The sequence below is a fragment of the Sitodiplosis mosellana genome, unplaced genomic scaffold (genome assembly GCF_009176505.1).
Source record: "Sitodiplosis mosellana isolate CC-2019 unplaced genomic scaffold, AAFC_SMos_1.0 Smas_scaffold_6197, whole genome shotgun sequence".
Lineage (NCBI taxonomy): Eukaryota > Metazoa > Arthropoda > Insecta > Diptera > Cecidomyiidae > Sitodiplosis > Sitodiplosis mosellana.
The window spans coordinates 2,587,578-2,605,596 of NW_022601438.1; the positions used below are offsets into that span (position 1 = coordinate 2,587,578).

Genomic DNA, 18,019 nt, shown 5'->3' on the forward strand with positions numbered 1-18,019 from the left:
GATTAATACCTATTCGGATTCGAAGATGAATTCAATAGAACAATGATGCCTGGTTATTCATGTGATGGATAGGATTTAAATCGATGTGTTGAAATATGGCATGCACACACATACATACACGTCGACGTCCACGTACACATGCACATACACACTCGAAAACCCGTTGCACCACTTTTCATCATTCAATTATGCAACTTCATCACTTTGCCCGTAGATTGCCTGAAATTTTCTCTTAATTGATGATTTAACTAATCAAAACTTGGTGAAAAGTTTTGAACGAGCTAACTAAAGCTCTTAAATGACTTCAACAAATCATCTTTTGAGATTTGTAATCGTTATTTTAATCTTTTTAGCACTACATGGAATGTAGGCTACTGCAGTGATAAACTGTGATAAACTAATTCATTTTAATATCCGTATTTTTTATTTCAAATGAAGCAATCACGCCTAATTGCAAAAATGAAATGATATCATGTTCATGTAATTCAATTTTGAGATAACTAAAAAAAAAAAATTTACATTGTTTTCGTTGCCAATGTGAAATAATGTACGATGACCATTCACATTGAACGTACATTAAAACAATAATTGAAGAATACAATATCATCATTTGAATTTATTTAATTATTTCCATAATATTAAAATGATTTATAACAAAAACTTGTGAAACAGACATTTCCAACATCACCCAGTCAACTTTGTCGTCTTCAGGAAATATTACGTCCGTTGAAAAAAAAAGTATACTATGATTTAATCTACATTCCATGTAGTGCTTACGATAATAATTTGATGTGAAACATCAAATTAATAACACATCTGGAATTTACAAGCTTCAAGAACGCAGAGCGGAGCGAAGCGACAGTCTGCGGTCTTGTATTCTCTCACCCAGTAAAGCATTAAACGTATCGTTATGAAGACGGGTGTTAATTGAAAGAATTCGTCTAAAGAATGCGTAGCTTAAAATTTCGATGTTGTACGAGCTGTGTGTGTCACTCAAATGATGTTGTTAATAATAGCTATTTTCTGAGAAATTTTGAACATTGCAGACATATGAGGCATGGGCGTCGATTGTTGTTATCCAAACAAGTGAAACTGCTTAAACCATAGATAGCAATTATTTTGTATATCCAAAAAGGATTCAGCATACGATTTATTCGATAAGGACACAGTGAGAACGTGAGAGAGACAGAGAGAGCGGGAGAAGTATAATACCGCAATCGATTTCAAGTAAGCAAATGCGTGTGTATTCATTGCAAGCACTTTACCATAGGTTCTTTTCTTCTTCTTCGAACCGTCTGCCAATCGATGAGTGGTCGCCCAATAGTTTTGTTATTGTCACCGGTCCAAATGTTTCAGTTAGCAAAAAAAAAGCAGTTTCGCAATGAATAACAACGATTCTCAGAAATGCGTAAACAAGATGTTCATCTGATTGAAACTATTAGCACTGCGACTCAATTAATGAATGTCATAAAATATTGGCTTCGGCAAATAGAAGAAAAGCAAGCAGGGAGATAGGGAGAGAATAGAGGAGAGGGTGAGAGTTAAGTTTGGTATTCCAGTTAAAAGCGAGAGATATGTTACGAATGCCTCCTGAATTGCTACTGATACCTAAAAATTTACGATATTATCAATGTTTTAAATTGCTGACCAGTCTGACGCGGTTCTCTTTCTTTTTTTTCTTTTCAACAAATTCCCATGACGTACTTAATTTTTCTTTTCTCTTTTTGGGGGTTTCTTTTTTAGCACTGATGTAATTTAATTTCACACTTAAATAAAAACAATTATTAAATTCCATTCGGACTTAGCCCATTCCAGTTATTGATTACATTATCACAAAATTTCAATTTCAACAATTATTTCGGTTGCCTTGCTCCGATTTTTTTTAAACCATGAATACACTCGAGAACAAAAACCGAAATTCACTTAAATATCATTTGTACGGATTCCTTTGCGCGTAAGCGCTGGGCCGGACAGCGATAGAGACACACTTATTGAAATATTATGTGTGTTTGTTTTGGCATGTGATAAAGTTTTTCTTGGCCCGGAATGGAACATTATTCAACGCCGAATTTCTCTGCCTTGACGATGATACAAACAATTCACTGTACTATGCTGCTGAGGGCCCAGAATCGGATTTGGGTTGTGCAGCACCACAACGTCGACGACGACGACGAATATCGTGTGTACATTTTGTGTGTCTGCATCCCGTTCGACCATCACCCTTCGAAATGTTTGTGTGGAATGCAAAACAATCACACGAAAAATTCGAACAACCAAAAAAAACAGCAACCGAGAACAAAAGAATTAAAATCAAACGAAAAAAGATGGTGTGTGTATTCTCTGGGTCCCAAAAAAAAAAAATCCAATTCGAAATCAAACTCTGTTTGTGTGTTTTTTTCGCTCAGGATAGAAAATACGGTTTTTCGCACACGGATTCTGAATAGTGACTGACTGTTCCAAGGGAGATCAAATACGTATTTTCTTCCCTTTGTGCATCAACTTCTTCTTCGGTGTGCTGTGTGTGCGGTGTAGTCCTTTTCGTGTAAATACACATTCGCGTTATATAACACATATTCGAGATATGAGTATCGTCGCGCGCGTTGCGTGTACGATTTTATGGGCACAACACCCAAAGTCTTTGGGAAAAATGGTATACGTACATAATTTCGAACACAGGTCATATGCGCACTCACTCACACATTGTCACAGAGAAAGAGGGAGAAAGAGAGTAAGAGTGAGAGAGAGTGGGAGAGGGAGAGAAACGGGCGATCAGATCAGAGCTGAACTGAACAGAACAGACCACAATAGAGGAGAGAGCATAGCTGAACAACGCAAAATGGAATAGAGTGAAGTATAGATGCTGTTGTGGCTGTTGTTTGTGTTGTTGCTGCTACATTGGCTATGATCTGATAAATACATCGATACGATAACACACAGACAGCATCGTTGACAGAAAACCAAAACCTCCGTCTTTTTAGGACGGAACAACGAAACAAACACACAAGCAAGATAAGGAGCAAAAAAAGCTCAATCGTTTTGACAAGCTTGTCTATATATGCCATTTATAGTGTGCTTAACGATTTTCAATGCGGCTCACATACATACACACACACAAACACACACCATACAAATGGTGAAAATGTACATTGCAGTGATAAGAACATGCAAAGTGTCATTATGCTCAAGCTTCAAGTTTACACTTCAAAGGGAAAACGAGCGAAGACTTTGTATTCAATTATACATTTTGAACGCAATTACTGCTAACCTGCAATTTATTACTAGTACCGAGCGTGTTGTGAACGGAACGAAAAAAGCGCATTTGCGAAATGATTCGCTCAACGATACCGAAGCAAGGAGAAAGAGCAAAGCGAGAAAGATTTTTTTTGGATTAGTCCAGGGAAAAAGGTCACGCGATCAAATCAAACGTAAATGATATTGTTTTACATAGTATTTTACAGTTTGAACATTTTGACAGAGTAACGGGGCATGCAAAAAACGCACACACATAACGGAAATCCTAATTATTGAATGAATTGTTGTACGGCCTCTTGTAAGCCATTGCGTTTTTTTTTTTGTAAAACATTACATTGTATGTGGAAAGTTAAACTCAATGCAAGAGAGTGGAGGGAGAAACAAAACCGCGACTCTTTTCTGTATGTTAGAATGGGTGAAAGCTTAGCCGTTCTTATTTTGGGAGAGAGAGGGAGAGAAAGTGAATTTATTCGGAATGAAATTGAAGAATATTGCGCTTGCGTCACATTTTTCTTTCCCTGACATTTATACACCATACACATTTTGTGTTTAGTCATTTGTCAGCGAATGTGTGTTTGTGCAAGGATTCGGTTATCTAGTGGAAAATGTTAGAGACTTCTCCAACACAAACACATCGTAATTGATTATCGAATAAACATATTTGGTTGGGCAACGGATGCAAAACTGCCCGACACTGAGAAAGGGAGAAAGATGTTGGACTACCAATTGATTTTTTTTTTGCTTCACTTTCGTATGACTTTCTTTTTACGAGCACGCGCCCAATAAATTTTGCCGTTTTCCAAAAGTTTCTTTTGAAGCTTTTAACAAAAAAAAAACCATTTATTTTCTGCTATTTTCAAGCTTAAAAGCTCATTTCAATAGGGAATTAGTAACAGAGCCGGAACTAATTTGCCTAATGAATATAATGCGTTTAGATTGAAGTGAATTCAGTTGAAGAGCCACAGTTATCTTATTTCACTTATGACAAACAAACAATGCAAACGGAAACTTACCTTATCACTGTCAGTTGTATTGCCCGATCCAAAGCTAGCCAATGAACTTCCATCATGATCATTTTCACACAGCGTATCTTCCATATCTTTTGATGATCGTTGTGACGATGCGGTCACTTTATTGGTTTTCGCTGGCGATTTTGGTAATGTTAACGATGCGCCCGAGAAGTATGTCTCTTGAATGACTTCACGTAGCTTTTTCACCCAAATTTGTTTCGTTTCTAAATTATTGGCTTTCAAAACAATGCGATAGTCTGACATCATCGGCGCCCGTCCCGTCCAAACGGCAAACTTGCACTCGTCACCTTCAATGTGCTCGGTGACACCGAGCTCTGATGTCATCACTTTATGCTTGAAATGATATTTATTGGTTCCGTTTGAGTCTTTGACCTCTTTAGCAAATAGTAAATACAATTCAAATAGAAACACGCGACGTTCACGTCCCTTGCGAATAAGCTGCTTGTTTTCCATTACCAAAAATGAGTCTTGCAACACTACTTCACCCAAATTATCGATGGGAATATCACATTGTTCAAGGTGTGACAAATGCATTGCATCGTTTGCCTTTTTCGGCACATTCAACATCACCTCCAAACCGTCCTGTTGAACGGAAAAACAGAAACAAAACAGAAAAATGAATCATTTAGTTTATGTCATGACATGAAAATGAATTCTGATAATTATCGACTCGGTTTTTGGTTTAAAAAAACGTTAATTTCCTTTTTGAAAGCAAAACCGCATAGTCTTAACGAAGACACTTTCATTTTTAAATCGTTTGATCTTTTTGATTGAAATTTTTAAAATGGCAAAACGTAATTCGCGAAAAAGAGGAAACCATTTGATTGCACTTACTCGAATTTCACCCTGGCCCTCATCACAGCATGACTGCAGGTCCTTTAATAGAAGCTGATACTTAGTAATTCGTTGCACTGGTTTTATCAAATATGCGGCCAAGGGATGTTCCACTTTATGTTTGCGCTGCTGATCTTCGAAATAAGTGCCACTGTGTTGAACCATTAAATTGTTCGATTGTGGCTTATTTTTGCAATACTTCACGTACATATCGAATTTCGTTGCCCATGTAACGAAACAATGGCCCACATCTTCGGGCATCGTTTCATATTTTTCCAATTCGCGCAAAAAGATTTTCTCATGGAATTCATGAATCGCCTCAATGTTTGCGAACAGAGTGTCCTCTTTACCCACCAAGGCAGCCGGTACATTTTGCCCGTTTCGCATTTCATGCAAAAAGCATCGAATGCATGTTTCCAAGTCTTTCACATAAGTACGTTCGGTTTGCAACAGTTCAGCCATAATAAACTCCTTGCGACGGGCCGATTTACGTTTTTCTTCGTTGAGCTCCTTCGAAGCGGCCGTTGCATTGAGTTTTGCCTCAAGCGATGGGTCTGAATGTCGATCGCCAGCCGTACCAGCCGACGATAGTGATGACGTGGACGTTGTTTCGTCTTGAGCAACTGGTAAACCCAATGATTTTTCCAATTGCTCACGGTATGTATCCATGCGATTGCTGAAATCTTTGTATCGATTGTCAACGGCCGCAACCCATTGTTTTATTGCACTGGCATGTGCATGACCTTTCTCAACCAAACTATCGGCCAATTGGATCAGCAATTTGACGCGTTCACGTGTCTCCTTTGCCGTGCCCTTGAATTCATTGTGTTCACGCAGCAAACTCTCCGTTTCGTCACGGCTTTTGCCAATTGCATTCGTGCGAGATGATAGATACGCTTCGCCCGTATTGTGAATCCATTCGATCGCCTGTTTGGCCGAACGTTCAAACAGCACAAACTGTTGGCATTGATCCAAACGCTTTTTGCGCGTGGTCCAATATTCAAGCACTTGATTTTCCTGTGCCAAAAGCTTGTCGAGTATCGATTTAACACGAGCCTCACAGCTTCCATGCTGATGGTATTCGTAGTATTGCAGCGAACGTGTCGTATATTTTAGGAATGTTTCGGCTGTTCGACGTGCCAATGTACAAGCCTTCAAAAATGCTTCTTTCTGCTCTTGATGCTTTGTAATCAATTGTACAATGGTTTGTGGTTTGTCTGGTGAACCGCCACCACCGCACCAGTCCTCGTCACGCCGATACTCTCGGTCCAAACTATCTAGCACACTGCACACCTGTTCGGCTGTTTTATAAAAATTCATTGAAGCGGTGACCAGTTTGTGTCGCTCTTCAGCACATGTAACTAACTGTTGCCATTTCTTTGTCACCTCTTCGGCGATGTCACGAATACTTTGCGGATCATAATGGTTGGCACTGATTAAAGCATCGGCACGATATTTTACCTGAACGGCTGACGTATGCGTCTTTTCCACGGCCACTTGAAATTGTTCGTGTTCTTTACGCAATTGTTCGGCCTCTTGCAATGAATTCGGCGTACTGAAACTGGCTATGAGCATTGCTTCACCATTTCGTATCCAAGATATCACTTGGTTTGCATCATTTTGGAATTGACACAATTGAACCGCTTGCTCCAGCTTCACTTTCTTCACTTCGGCCAATTCCTCGAGATCGAGTTCACGGTCATTGAGAAATTCCAGCAAATGTTGGATGCGTGTCTGTGCATTGTGTGTACTATCTGCCATTGCAATGAAACCGGCGCCCTCAAATAATGCAACCAAATCTTGACCTTGTTGCACTACTTCATACGTTGTATTTTGCATCTGTGTAACGGATTCGTTGTGAAGCCGCAGAAACTGTTCAGCTTTTGCATAGTCACGTGATAGTTCCGTGTGACGCAACTCTTCTGCCCACATTTCCAACTGTGATGACACTTCTAGGGCATCACGTTCAAAGTATCGCAATCGCAAATAGTAGTCAAGTCGATATTTTCGTGCTGTCCACAGTTCGTCCAATTCAATTTTTTGCTTTGATAAATTTTCAATGGCAATTTCAAGGGCTTGAATTGATCCCGTTGAGTCCATGTCGCTCATGGAACGAATCTCTTGCAGCAGCGCTTCACCCTGTGCAATCGTCTGTAGGCATCCGTTCAATGTGCTATCTTGTTGATCCTGGCACTGTTGCAACAATCGTTCGGTCCCCTCTAAATTCTCCTGCGACAGCAATGTATCGTCAGAACTGATTTCTTGTCGCAATTGTGCAACCCAATTCGATACCTCCTTCTCGTGCGTATAGAACAACACTGCCATATCCAAACGACGGCGACGTTGTTCAACTCGATTGGCAAACGAGGCGACATGCAATTCCAATTCACGCGCTACGGAAAATATTTCATTGGCATCGACTTCACCCGACCGAGCCAAATCTTCTGCCGCCGATAATAGTTTATCCGCATTGCTGTACGTATTTTGCGCAACATTCTCAAAGTGCTCGTGGCTCTTTTGATATACTCGTGCTTTTTGCAAATTCTTGCCAATGCCCGTATTTTTGCTCAAAAACACTTCGCCATGGTTGGCCAGCCAGTCTAACACTTGTTTCACATCTTCTTGGAATAAGCGTAGCGCTAACGTTTGGTGCAGTCGAACCTTTTCGGCATGCCACTTATTTTCGAGCGATCGATGATGACCAAGGATTTCGTGAATAACGGCCAAGACATGTGAAGCACCTTCACTATAAGCCCAAGAAACATTTGTTAACGCAAATACATCCATTACCAAGCGTATGTAAACGGTCGAATTAAGGCCCGCATTTGTGTATAGTTTCAGTCATTTTTAACGTCACGATGATGGAAATAGAAAAAAACGGTAAAAACAAATCAATTAGAAAGATATAAAAACGATTATGAATCAATTGTAACAAAATAACAAATCACGTGTGAAACAAGGTTATATTAGGGTGAACATTTAAAGTAAAATTTGGGAGTTAATTTGACTACAGTTACTACGAATTTCAACGTCATAAATGGACCCACCTCGAGTATCATCCAACTGTACGCTTCACTTGAACTAGGTCCATTTATGACTTTGGTAAATATTGGTGTGGATATCGAAATTGACCAACTGACTGAGAAAATCTTACATACAACAACTTACCTACGGGCTTAACCCGTATTACATCGTGTATTTGCATACACATTTTAATGTTATTACCGTCACAAATGGATGTGATTCGAGTGTAGCGTACAGTTGGATGATACCCGAATTTTATCCGATTCGGACGGGATTGTATGTGAATTAATGGTCAAATGCACCACTGAAGTGGGCAAAAGGATTACTTAATTTAACGGTAGAAAGCATTATATAAATGTTACCTGTAATCAGCTGCCGGATTGGCACGCTCCACTCGATTCACACCGTTATCCTGATTATTGAATAATGAAGGAGAAAAGAATATTGTTGGTAAAAAAAAAAACACGCAATTCGATCGGAATAAATTGAAAAATAAATTACATGTTTGCGATGATCTGGGACGCCTGGTGGCGGAGGTTGATTGCACACTCGCACCAAATGATCCAACTGATAAAGAAGTTTCTTACTCGTCGAGTGAACCTATAAAATGCAATTTAATTTGAATCCGTTAAAATCTTAGCAAGAAAATAGTTCGAAGCAAAGTGACTTATTAGACAGTTTAGAAGTGCATTTTCATGGAGACGGAATTATTCATGTTTGTTGTTGTTTTCGAAATGAAATTTCGTTTTTCTTTTTGAATAGACCAAAACCCAAATGGAATTACCAAACAAAACAAAAACTAATAGGGAACAGTCAAAGGAGCATTTGAAAAGGTGAAACATATGTACAAAAAAAGCAATGAGTAGAAAGAAAAAAAAAACCAGGACGAAAAACCCACATAAATTTTGAATAGAACAAAATTTTAAGCTAGCAGAGAAAAAAAGTAAAACAAGAAAATTTATCTTCAAGTTGTACATTTGATTCATCATCATTTTCAGTTTCCAGGTGCGATGATTCTTTTGGTTCAATTGAGATATTCTTTGAAAATCCATGAAATACTTGCAACATCGATGCTAAGCCTTTTAGCAACGTTTGATAGGCATTATACACCTAGAAACGGATAACCGTACAAATGCAAAATTAAAAACAAAATTAGGAACGAAATTAAAAAAAAAAAGTGAATGAAAAAACTAAAAAATGGAGAGAAAAATATTGTAGACGAAAGAAACGCCTTTGATTGAATATTGCGATCGATTTTTTCTTTCAAATTTGAAACGATTTCCAAATTTCGATATTTTGTTCAAAATCGAGCTATGATTGCGCGTGAATATGGCATAATTAAGCCGATTATGAATGGTCTTTACCTCAGTATATGCTTGACACATTGCCTCGTATAACGATTGATGTGTTCGTATTGCCGTTTCGAGGCTTTGTATTTCGGAGGGTGGTGGTTGAGTTGCCTCACATGCAGCTGCCCATGATGCTACACTATCACAATACTGTTCGGCCTTATGATGAAATAATACACTTAATCCTAATACTGATGTTCGTTCGTCAAGTCCAGCTGCAAATTCTTTCCACGTTCGATCCAGGCGACTTGCCACCGTTCGAATATGTTGAGCTGCATAGTGGTTGCCTAATTTGATTTTTAAAATAAATGTGTGATAATCCTTTTTTCATTTCGTTTTTAAAATTTGCAGAAGAAAAACACTTAAAAATCCTACCTTCAATTAACCGTGCGGCCACGGCTAGTATGCGATTGATGTTTACACCAACATTCATGGATGCCATTGCAAATTTTTGGTGTTCGTCTTGTAAATTTTTTGCCAGCGAATAATTGTGGCCAATTTCAACGTAGCTCATCTGAAACACATCACGGTTATGTAGTATCCAGTCAAACATTTTCTCACAGTCTTGTTCAAATAGCCGCAATTGAAAGCATTGATCCAATTTAATCTTTTTATGATTCCACACGGTCAACAAGTGCTGTTGGCCCTTATGCACGGAGTCCAATTGCTGTAGCACTTGTTGAAATATCGCTGCCATATCTGGATTGCTTGGCACTTGCGCATGATTCTTCTGCGATGAATGTGATGCATGGTGCTCTTGCCGATTCGAATCCGCATTCAATTTGGTCAACAGTTTTTGCCCTTGCAAATCCAATTCTTCAATTGGCAATTTGAGTATTTTCTTCTTCATATCGTTGTGATGTTCGATGCCATGCTTGGCACCATTTACATCTTCGGCAAAGTCACTACGTGATATATCCTCTTGTAAGTCTTCGATGCGGTCCAACATATCACCAATTGGCCAGAGAAACTCTTCCAGTGCCATTCGAATTTCGATCCATTGATTGTGATCGTATGTGAGTGTACCATCAAATTCCGTGGTCAATTGGCTGACGTCAATCAATTTATGTAAACCTTCTAGCGATATGGTATTCGTTTCAAATTTATATTTGTGACTAGAAATTGATGCACGTTGCTTTTGCCAGAAATTGTCTGGTTTTATGATCACAACACTATGTACAACGGAACAAAAGTGCTCCTGTAAAATTTTCAGTATCGCTTTGACAGTGCTCATGTTATTGCTGTTGCCGCGCATATCGATTAAAATTGTGAAACGAAGTGCTTTGGCCGATTCACTGGTTTTGGGGCAAATTTTGGAAGAGACAAAATGGCAAATGAACACAAAATTCAATTGATTTTAAATGAACAACGAAAAAGAAGTGACACTTGAAAATATTCACGTTAAAATGATGTTTGCGAGAAAAATGTGTGTGTGTTTTCACACCGTTTTTCATTCGTACCTGGGTAATGTGAACAAATAGGTGAGTAAGCGTCGAATATCATCTGGTTTGGCTCGATCGCGTCGCGGTGTGGCTGGAAAACTGAGTATTGCAGCGCCTCGTTGATCGCGACCACCTGTCAATAATACGAAACGCTCCTGCAATAATTGCAGTAGATCAGCTGCTCTTAGGCCATCCATTCTGCAAAACCCAAATCAAAATGCTCAATTAAATCATCAGTTTTGGCCAATTCCATGACGACTTTTATTGTTATTCGATTTTAATGCATTTTAAAAACAACAACTCATTCTATTTTCATACTGATTTAAAACGGTTAGAACCATTGAGAAAATCATCTTGAAGCAATGCAAAAAAATGAAGAAAAATTAAAATCCAAAATGCAACGAAATAAAAACACTTCCGTTTCCGACCAATTTAGCGAACGAATCAAGAAATGAGGAGAAAATAAGCTGGTTAAACCGATCATAAGCTGTTATTTTGGAGGAAGTCGCTTTGATCGTGATAAAAAGAAAGACAGAAATACACGGCAAATAGTGTATGTAATAGATATTAAATTGTGCATTATTAACATCGATTTATTGTTATGATGGTTTGAAATAGATAGAGAGATGTGTGTGTGTGTGTGTGTGCCAAATAGAGTGTATTTCAGGCGATAATCGTTTATCGCGCTACCACATAAATACCATCCAACACTCAGTGAAGAATGTTCAATGAAGAAACAGAGATGGTTTTTTCAACTGGATGTCTTTCGAAGGTGCATCTTCAACCGATTATAATCGAGAGAAATAAGTATGAAGAATTCGAAAATTCGACGTTGAAATTTCTGGTGTGAGTGTAGCATAACGGTTAGCGCATGCACTGCACAATATCGCACGTAAGCGATGCGCACGCTCATATGTCTGTGTGTGTTGATGAACCTGCATATGTGTTCATTCCAAATAGTTTTGGCGGAATGGAATTGTTCGATGCATCTTCGTCTCTTATCTCTTGCACACGCAGATATAACAACGAGGAAAAAAAACCAATAGCATACATACCAGCCGAAAAAAGAAAAGAAAACTCAACTGTCATTCATGAAAAAAAAAGAAACATGCCGTAATGGGGACACAGCGTATATTTGTGCCAGTAATTAGCAGAATATCTACAAAGTATGTGCAGTGTGTAACGTACAGTGTATACGCAAAAGAAGACGATCATTGCATCTTTAACAGGTGTGATAAATACTCACATGATTTCCTTTTGTGTCTGTCTTCGTGTATGTGTATATATATATTACTTTCCGGTCCGAATAATCTTTCTCACAATACACTTGTGCTGCTGCCTCTGTTGATGCTGGTGTTTGTTGACTGTTTTATTTCATTATTATTTTCGTCGGTTGTTATTATTTCATTTCTTGTTTATTTTATTTTTATTATTTTAAATTTTATAATTATTGTGAGTAACGCATTTCCGTACACACATTTAAAAATGTGTCATTTCGAACTGAACCAAATTATGTGCATAAGAATTGTTTTTGTTTCTCTTCTTTTTCTGTTAAAATTATTTACAACTTTTTGGTCTAGTCATCGAAATGTTTGGGGTTGGAAAATTATTATTATTTTTCTTCTCTTTTTGATTGCTTCGTCAGTGTTTAGTCTATTCGGTGGCAGCCATCAACCTCGCATACACTTTGATATGCATGTCGCATTGTTTGTATCCAAATAACTATATAAACATTTTAAGCACATTTTTCACATTGTATTCTCTTTCGTTGTTCCCAGCCAGTTTTTGGCCTCACCACACGGTTGATAATAATAAATGATATCATCACCGCTGTTGATTGAAAACATTTTGTGTTGTTGATATCATGTCAATCACTCGTGGGGGTTCATTTACATTTCACTTTCAAATATTCTCTCACTACTCGTTTACAAAATGTTTCGTTTCGATAGTCTGTTTTGTACATCACTTTTTCTGTTGCTGCTGCTGTTTTTGTTGAATTATTACAATCACCGGTCGACGATCATTATTATATGTAGGTGAATTGGATTTGTACCACTGAATGCATTCTTCGAAATGATCAACAACAACAGAAAGAAAAAAAACTGAGTAAAAATTTGTTATGCTCTACATGAAATATGACATTGAGTATTGTTTATTTTGTGACTTGTTTGTTTTCGCCATCGATAATGTATTGTTCAACAGAACCTAGGTAATGATTGCGCTGTAAAGAAAATGTTTTAAGTGAGTAAATCAAATGAATATGAGTTTTAATTTACGATACCATTTAGTGCACTCACACACACACACACACACTCATTCGTACAAATTTGACGAAAAATCTTTTCAGCTAATTGTACGATGATCGAAAGATATATAAAATTGAATTTATTTATTAAAATCACACCGTATGAACATGCAACAACACTCATTCAACTCAGACTCGTATTTAATTTCGATGATGTTATTTATGGAGCCGAACTAATCAAAAACCTTATCAAAACAAGCAAACGAACAGGGCTTGTGGCCAACGAAAATCAGTCAGTCATTCGGTTGGTGTGTGTGTGTGTGTGTGTGTGTGTGTTGAGGGAAATGGTTGGTGGCAAAATTGTGCGGTGTGCAAACAATTTACACTCGCACACAATTTCCAATGTTGAATTTCATTAACCGATTTTGTTTGGTGTTTTTCACTCAATTCTTGACGAAAAAAAAAACAACAACAACACAACACAACGCGAACACATAACACAAGCCCGAGTGCTCGCTGAATTATCAGTCCATTTCATAACAGTTCTCAACAGTTGTTCATGTAAATGCATATCAAGCGGAAAGAAATAAATAGACCGCAAACACCTTTTATAATTCTTTCTTCACATTTGGGGCTATTTGGGAGAGCGATCGAATGAATGCGAATGCGAGCGCATCCGCGACGTGAAGACTCTTTTATAACGAACAATCCACCTACTAATAATCACTTTTACGCCTCTGAATTGGCGTTGTTTACCGAACAAGTCTTCCGGTATTTTGTTTTTTTCAAATAAAAATTGGCTTGGCTTTCTATTTTTGGACGCCTTTCAATCGCACACGTTCAAAATCACACGAAACCAAATCCTTTTGCATTGCCTTGTCTTTGCTCATCATATTTATGTTGTGGCGTGCATCAAATTTGATACACTATCAAATGATCGACGGTGTCGACGATGACGACGATCGAATTTCTTGAATGTCAGCTCCGCATTTTCCATACTCAATCCAAAAACGTTGGAAATTTAATTATTTGTTATGAACATTTTGTGTGTGTGTGCGCGTTGAGAAAATTAAAATTAAATTAGACGAATGTGCATGCGATTTAAATGCAATTAACTGATGTCGAGCTCGACTCATCATTCGGGTGGAATGAAAACATTGCTTATGTCGTGATTAAACTTTCGATAAACAAAAGAGAAAATTATTAATAACATGCGAATGCAATTCTGGGAAAAATCAAGGAGCATTTTCAATGCACCAAAACAAACAATGGCTTACACTGATCTTCATTCAGCGAGAGAGAGAGAGAGAGAGAGAGAGAGAGAGAGAGAGAGAGAGGGATGAGCAAGTGCACGCAAAGATTATAATGAAATGTATGTAAATAGTGTTTACAGTGATTTTCACAAAACAATTTTTCTTTCTTTTTGGAACAAACAGAGGTGATGCGAACAATTTTTCTTTTCTTCGTCTTTCTTTTCGCGTTGTTTTGTTTCAGTTTTGAAGGTTGATCATAATTTATGAATTTTTGATTTTTTTTTTATGAAGTTCAATTGATTTGAAAATCGGTTTTGATAAAGTAAGTAGTTTTATAGCCAATTTCATATGCGGTGTGTGTGTGTGTCACGTCTTAAATAGCCTTGGAATCGCGTTGCTGTTCAGTGTGTTCAGCTCTGTTTCTTCTCCATTTTGTTCCATTCGCTCGTGAAACATTTTTCACTGATTTGCCTATTGTACTGTGTAATAAATATGCAACCATGGTTGTGAAACAACAACGAAGCGAATTCGAATAGAATCTTTTTTTTTTTATTTCTTCTGTTGTTTTCTTTCAAGAAGATGATGAATAAAGAAAACACACTATACACAGTTTTACTGTAGAAGCATTCTATCATCGTTTGTTTTCAGTTGAAAAAAATTTCGCTTTTTATTCCTAAGTAGTAGAGCTCACAAAAACAGAATTTTCACAGTTTCATCACTGTTCACTTCCTCTCTATATTGGATTTTCTTCGGTTTTTCTTCTCTCGGTTCGGCCGTGCATTTGATACAATGTTGTCATAACACTTTTATGTTCAGCGTAACGGTGTGAACTGATGCATATTGCCGTATGTTGCAGATGCGATTGTTTATCTATCATTGACAACATACACATTCGTGTGCTCAAACCGAAATGTATCGATACATTTTCGGTTGTTGTTGTGAGTTGTGCAATATGCGCGGTTACAGGAAGGCAAACAACGTCGCTTTTGAATACGTATCGTTCGGATTGCATTTTAATTGTTGCAATCTCTTGACCTGATACTAGCTCACATAAATTATTATCAATCTACTGTGAAGCCATTGTGATGAAGAGAGAGAGAGAGACTGGAAGGTTGAGATAAAAGACGAGAGCAAATGAGAATTTTCCGTGAATATTGACACGATAGTAGCAATGGCACAAGTTGTATTGATTATACTATCAATTTCAGAACGTTTTTTTTCTACTTCTTCTTCTATATGAATGTCAGGGATACGGGGATTGTTTTTACACCATTTCTACTGCTTCATCTTTGATTCTCTATGTTATTCTTCTAGTTTTTTTTTTTCCAATATTCGAAATGTTTCTGCGTGAGTAAGTACGATGGTGATTTATTTGCCGAGCAAATATACAATGAAGTTCGTGCGTGCGTGTGTATATATAGATATATACATATACCCATATAGAGGGTTCGTAAAGTAAAATTGAATGTGGATGGTTGAATGGTTAACGTGTTGAATGATATATATACAATAAACGCAAGGCATACACATTCACGATGATAAGCCATTTCTCTCGTTGCTTCAATTACCCTACGGAGGAACAATATGGGCACAAACACACACTGACATAACGTGTATGTGTGTTGTGTATATATATGAGAGAGCGAGTGTATCATAGAAAATGCTGGCGTACGGCCACCGCATATATATGTTCCTTTTTTTGTGGATGAAATGACACTGAAACTGATTCGACTCAAATGGTAGAAATCACGGACACACAGGATCAAAATTAGTTCGGTGGTGTGTTTTTACTCTCTTTCTCGGGATTTGATGTCATTCTTCCTGCATTTTATATCTTGAAATTTCAATTGATGGTTCTCAGCTTCAAAATTAATTACAACACACTCTTGATGTACTTTTTCTTTGTCAAACACACTCATACACAATGTATCCACAGAAAATTGTCTGTGACAGAAAATATTTAAATGACTACTTATGGTAGCATACAAATTGAAAGGCTCTTCAGATGATGAAGAAAAAAAAAAACCAAATTCAATGACTGACGTTCTCAATTACTTTCGTTTCGACCAATCTGAATTTGTTTCTTTGTCATTGACAGATTCTCATTTGCAAGAATATCATCTGTTAGTTAGAATTCTTTGAGGCACAAAAAAAAACACATACGATGTGTGCATATTCAATCAGAATGAATGTACAAACTTGAATCTATCCATTGGTTTTTCTTCCAATTAAACAAAAATTCGATATATTTTTTTTCGTGTACTATGTTTTCGCTGTATTTCATTTATTTTTTTGTTTGTTTGAATCTAACTTTATGCGGTAGCAGCAACCGTAACTTAAGGTGTGCTATAGCATTATATGTGATGCTGATTTCATATACATTACTCGTCTCTTCTCTTCATTTCTTCGGTATGCTATATTTTTTCGCTTCTTCTTTTCCGTTTATTGTCGTCACTGGTTTTTTAATGTGTCGACGGTGTAAGCATACACATACACAAATTTTACACACTATATATTCCGCACAGAAAATTTTATTCTCTTCTTCTTTTTTTATCCTGTCTTTATATCTAACACACACACACATATATATATGCACGGTGTGCGTCTCAAAACTAAAAAAAAAGAATCTATCACAACCAATCGACACGGGACAATTTACGTTTGACCAGAAATCAGAAATGGAATCGATGTTGTTCATATTCCAATTGCCTTCAACTTTCCATTGAACAGAGTATTTCTTCTCTCTCCGTGCGATGGGTTACTGTTACTTTGTATGTTGATTACACACTACCGTCGTCATCGCTGTTTTCGTTGTCGCTGTCACCGCGATGCATTTGTTTTTGATACAAAATTCAACCTCAAACGACACGACCAAAAATATCAAGGATTTTGGATTTTTTCCTTTCGGTGGTCTCAAATGTCGCTTTTGATTTTTGTTCGCGGATGTCTCAATAACCCACACTACTGACTGAAACATATTTTCATTTTGCTCATATTTTCAATTTCAATGAAAATTTCATACCGCAAATTCACACTAAATACACATTCACACACCAAAGTGGAGGAGGAAAAAGACTTTTAGTATGATTCGTTCATATACACACTATTTGGTCACACAACGCATTCAACACAATTTACACATCAAATATTTAACGAAAATGCACATGCAGCGCTGGTTTTGTGTTCAATTTGTATTTTTTCATTTGAATTGAACACACGATTGATGAAAACAAACTAAAACTCGATATGTATTCATTAATAATCTTACTTCTTTGAATTTTTTTTTCTTATTTTAATTCTTCTTGTTATTTTTGTTATTGTCAGACTCTTGTTTCTATGTTTATGGTGTTGGTGGTACTGCTGTATAAATGGCTTTTTACGCTATACATTAGAACCGACGACGAGTAATACATTATTTTTTTTTTCTCTACCTCTTGTTCCCTTCAGTCGCTCTCTTATTTTGCTTTCGTATTTGGGTTTTCTTACATTGATTCACGCACACAACGATACAAACTAACGCGCTCACGAAAACATTAATGAAAGAGGCCACCATGCAATGTAAGTGTGTATGTGTGCGGTTGTGTGAACA

General features: G+C 37.3%; 1 protein-coding gene across 14 annotated transcripts in view; it reads right to left on the reverse strand.

The window, feature by feature from the left end:
- Positions 1-17,996, reverse strand: part of LOC129577236 (kalirin) — a 45,255-nt gene extending 27,259 nt beyond the window's left edge. For 5 of the 14 annotated variants that reach the window (XM_055463918.1, XM_055463911.1, XM_055463917.1 and 2 more), the window contains exons 1-10: positions 17,699-17,870; positions 12,179-13,153; positions 10,951-11,130; positions 9,866-10,785; positions 9,506-9,777; positions 9,117-9,251; positions 8,643-8,741; positions 8,504-8,553; positions 5,118-7,863; positions 4,266-4,865 (exon numbers count right to left, since the gene is read on the reverse strand). In XM_055463918.1, the coding sequence (XP_055319893.1) occupies positions 4,266-4,865; positions 5,118-7,863; positions 8,504-8,553; positions 8,643-8,741; positions 9,117-9,251; positions 9,506-9,777; positions 9,866-10,785; positions 10,951-11,129 (5,001 nt within the window). In that variant the 5' untranslated portion in view covers position 11,130; positions 12,179-13,153; positions 17,699-17,870. Of the gene's footprint in view, positions 1-4,265; positions 4,866-5,117; positions 7,864-8,503; positions 8,554-8,642; positions 8,742-9,116; positions 9,252-9,505; positions 9,778-9,865; positions 10,786-10,950; positions 11,131-12,178; positions 13,154-16,810; positions 17,194-17,698 lie in introns of those variants that run through there. The other 9 variants (XM_055463916.1, XM_055463912.1, XM_055463909.1 and 6 more) reach the window with 8 other exon arrangements.
- Positions 17,997-18,019: the final 23 nt, after the last annotated feature.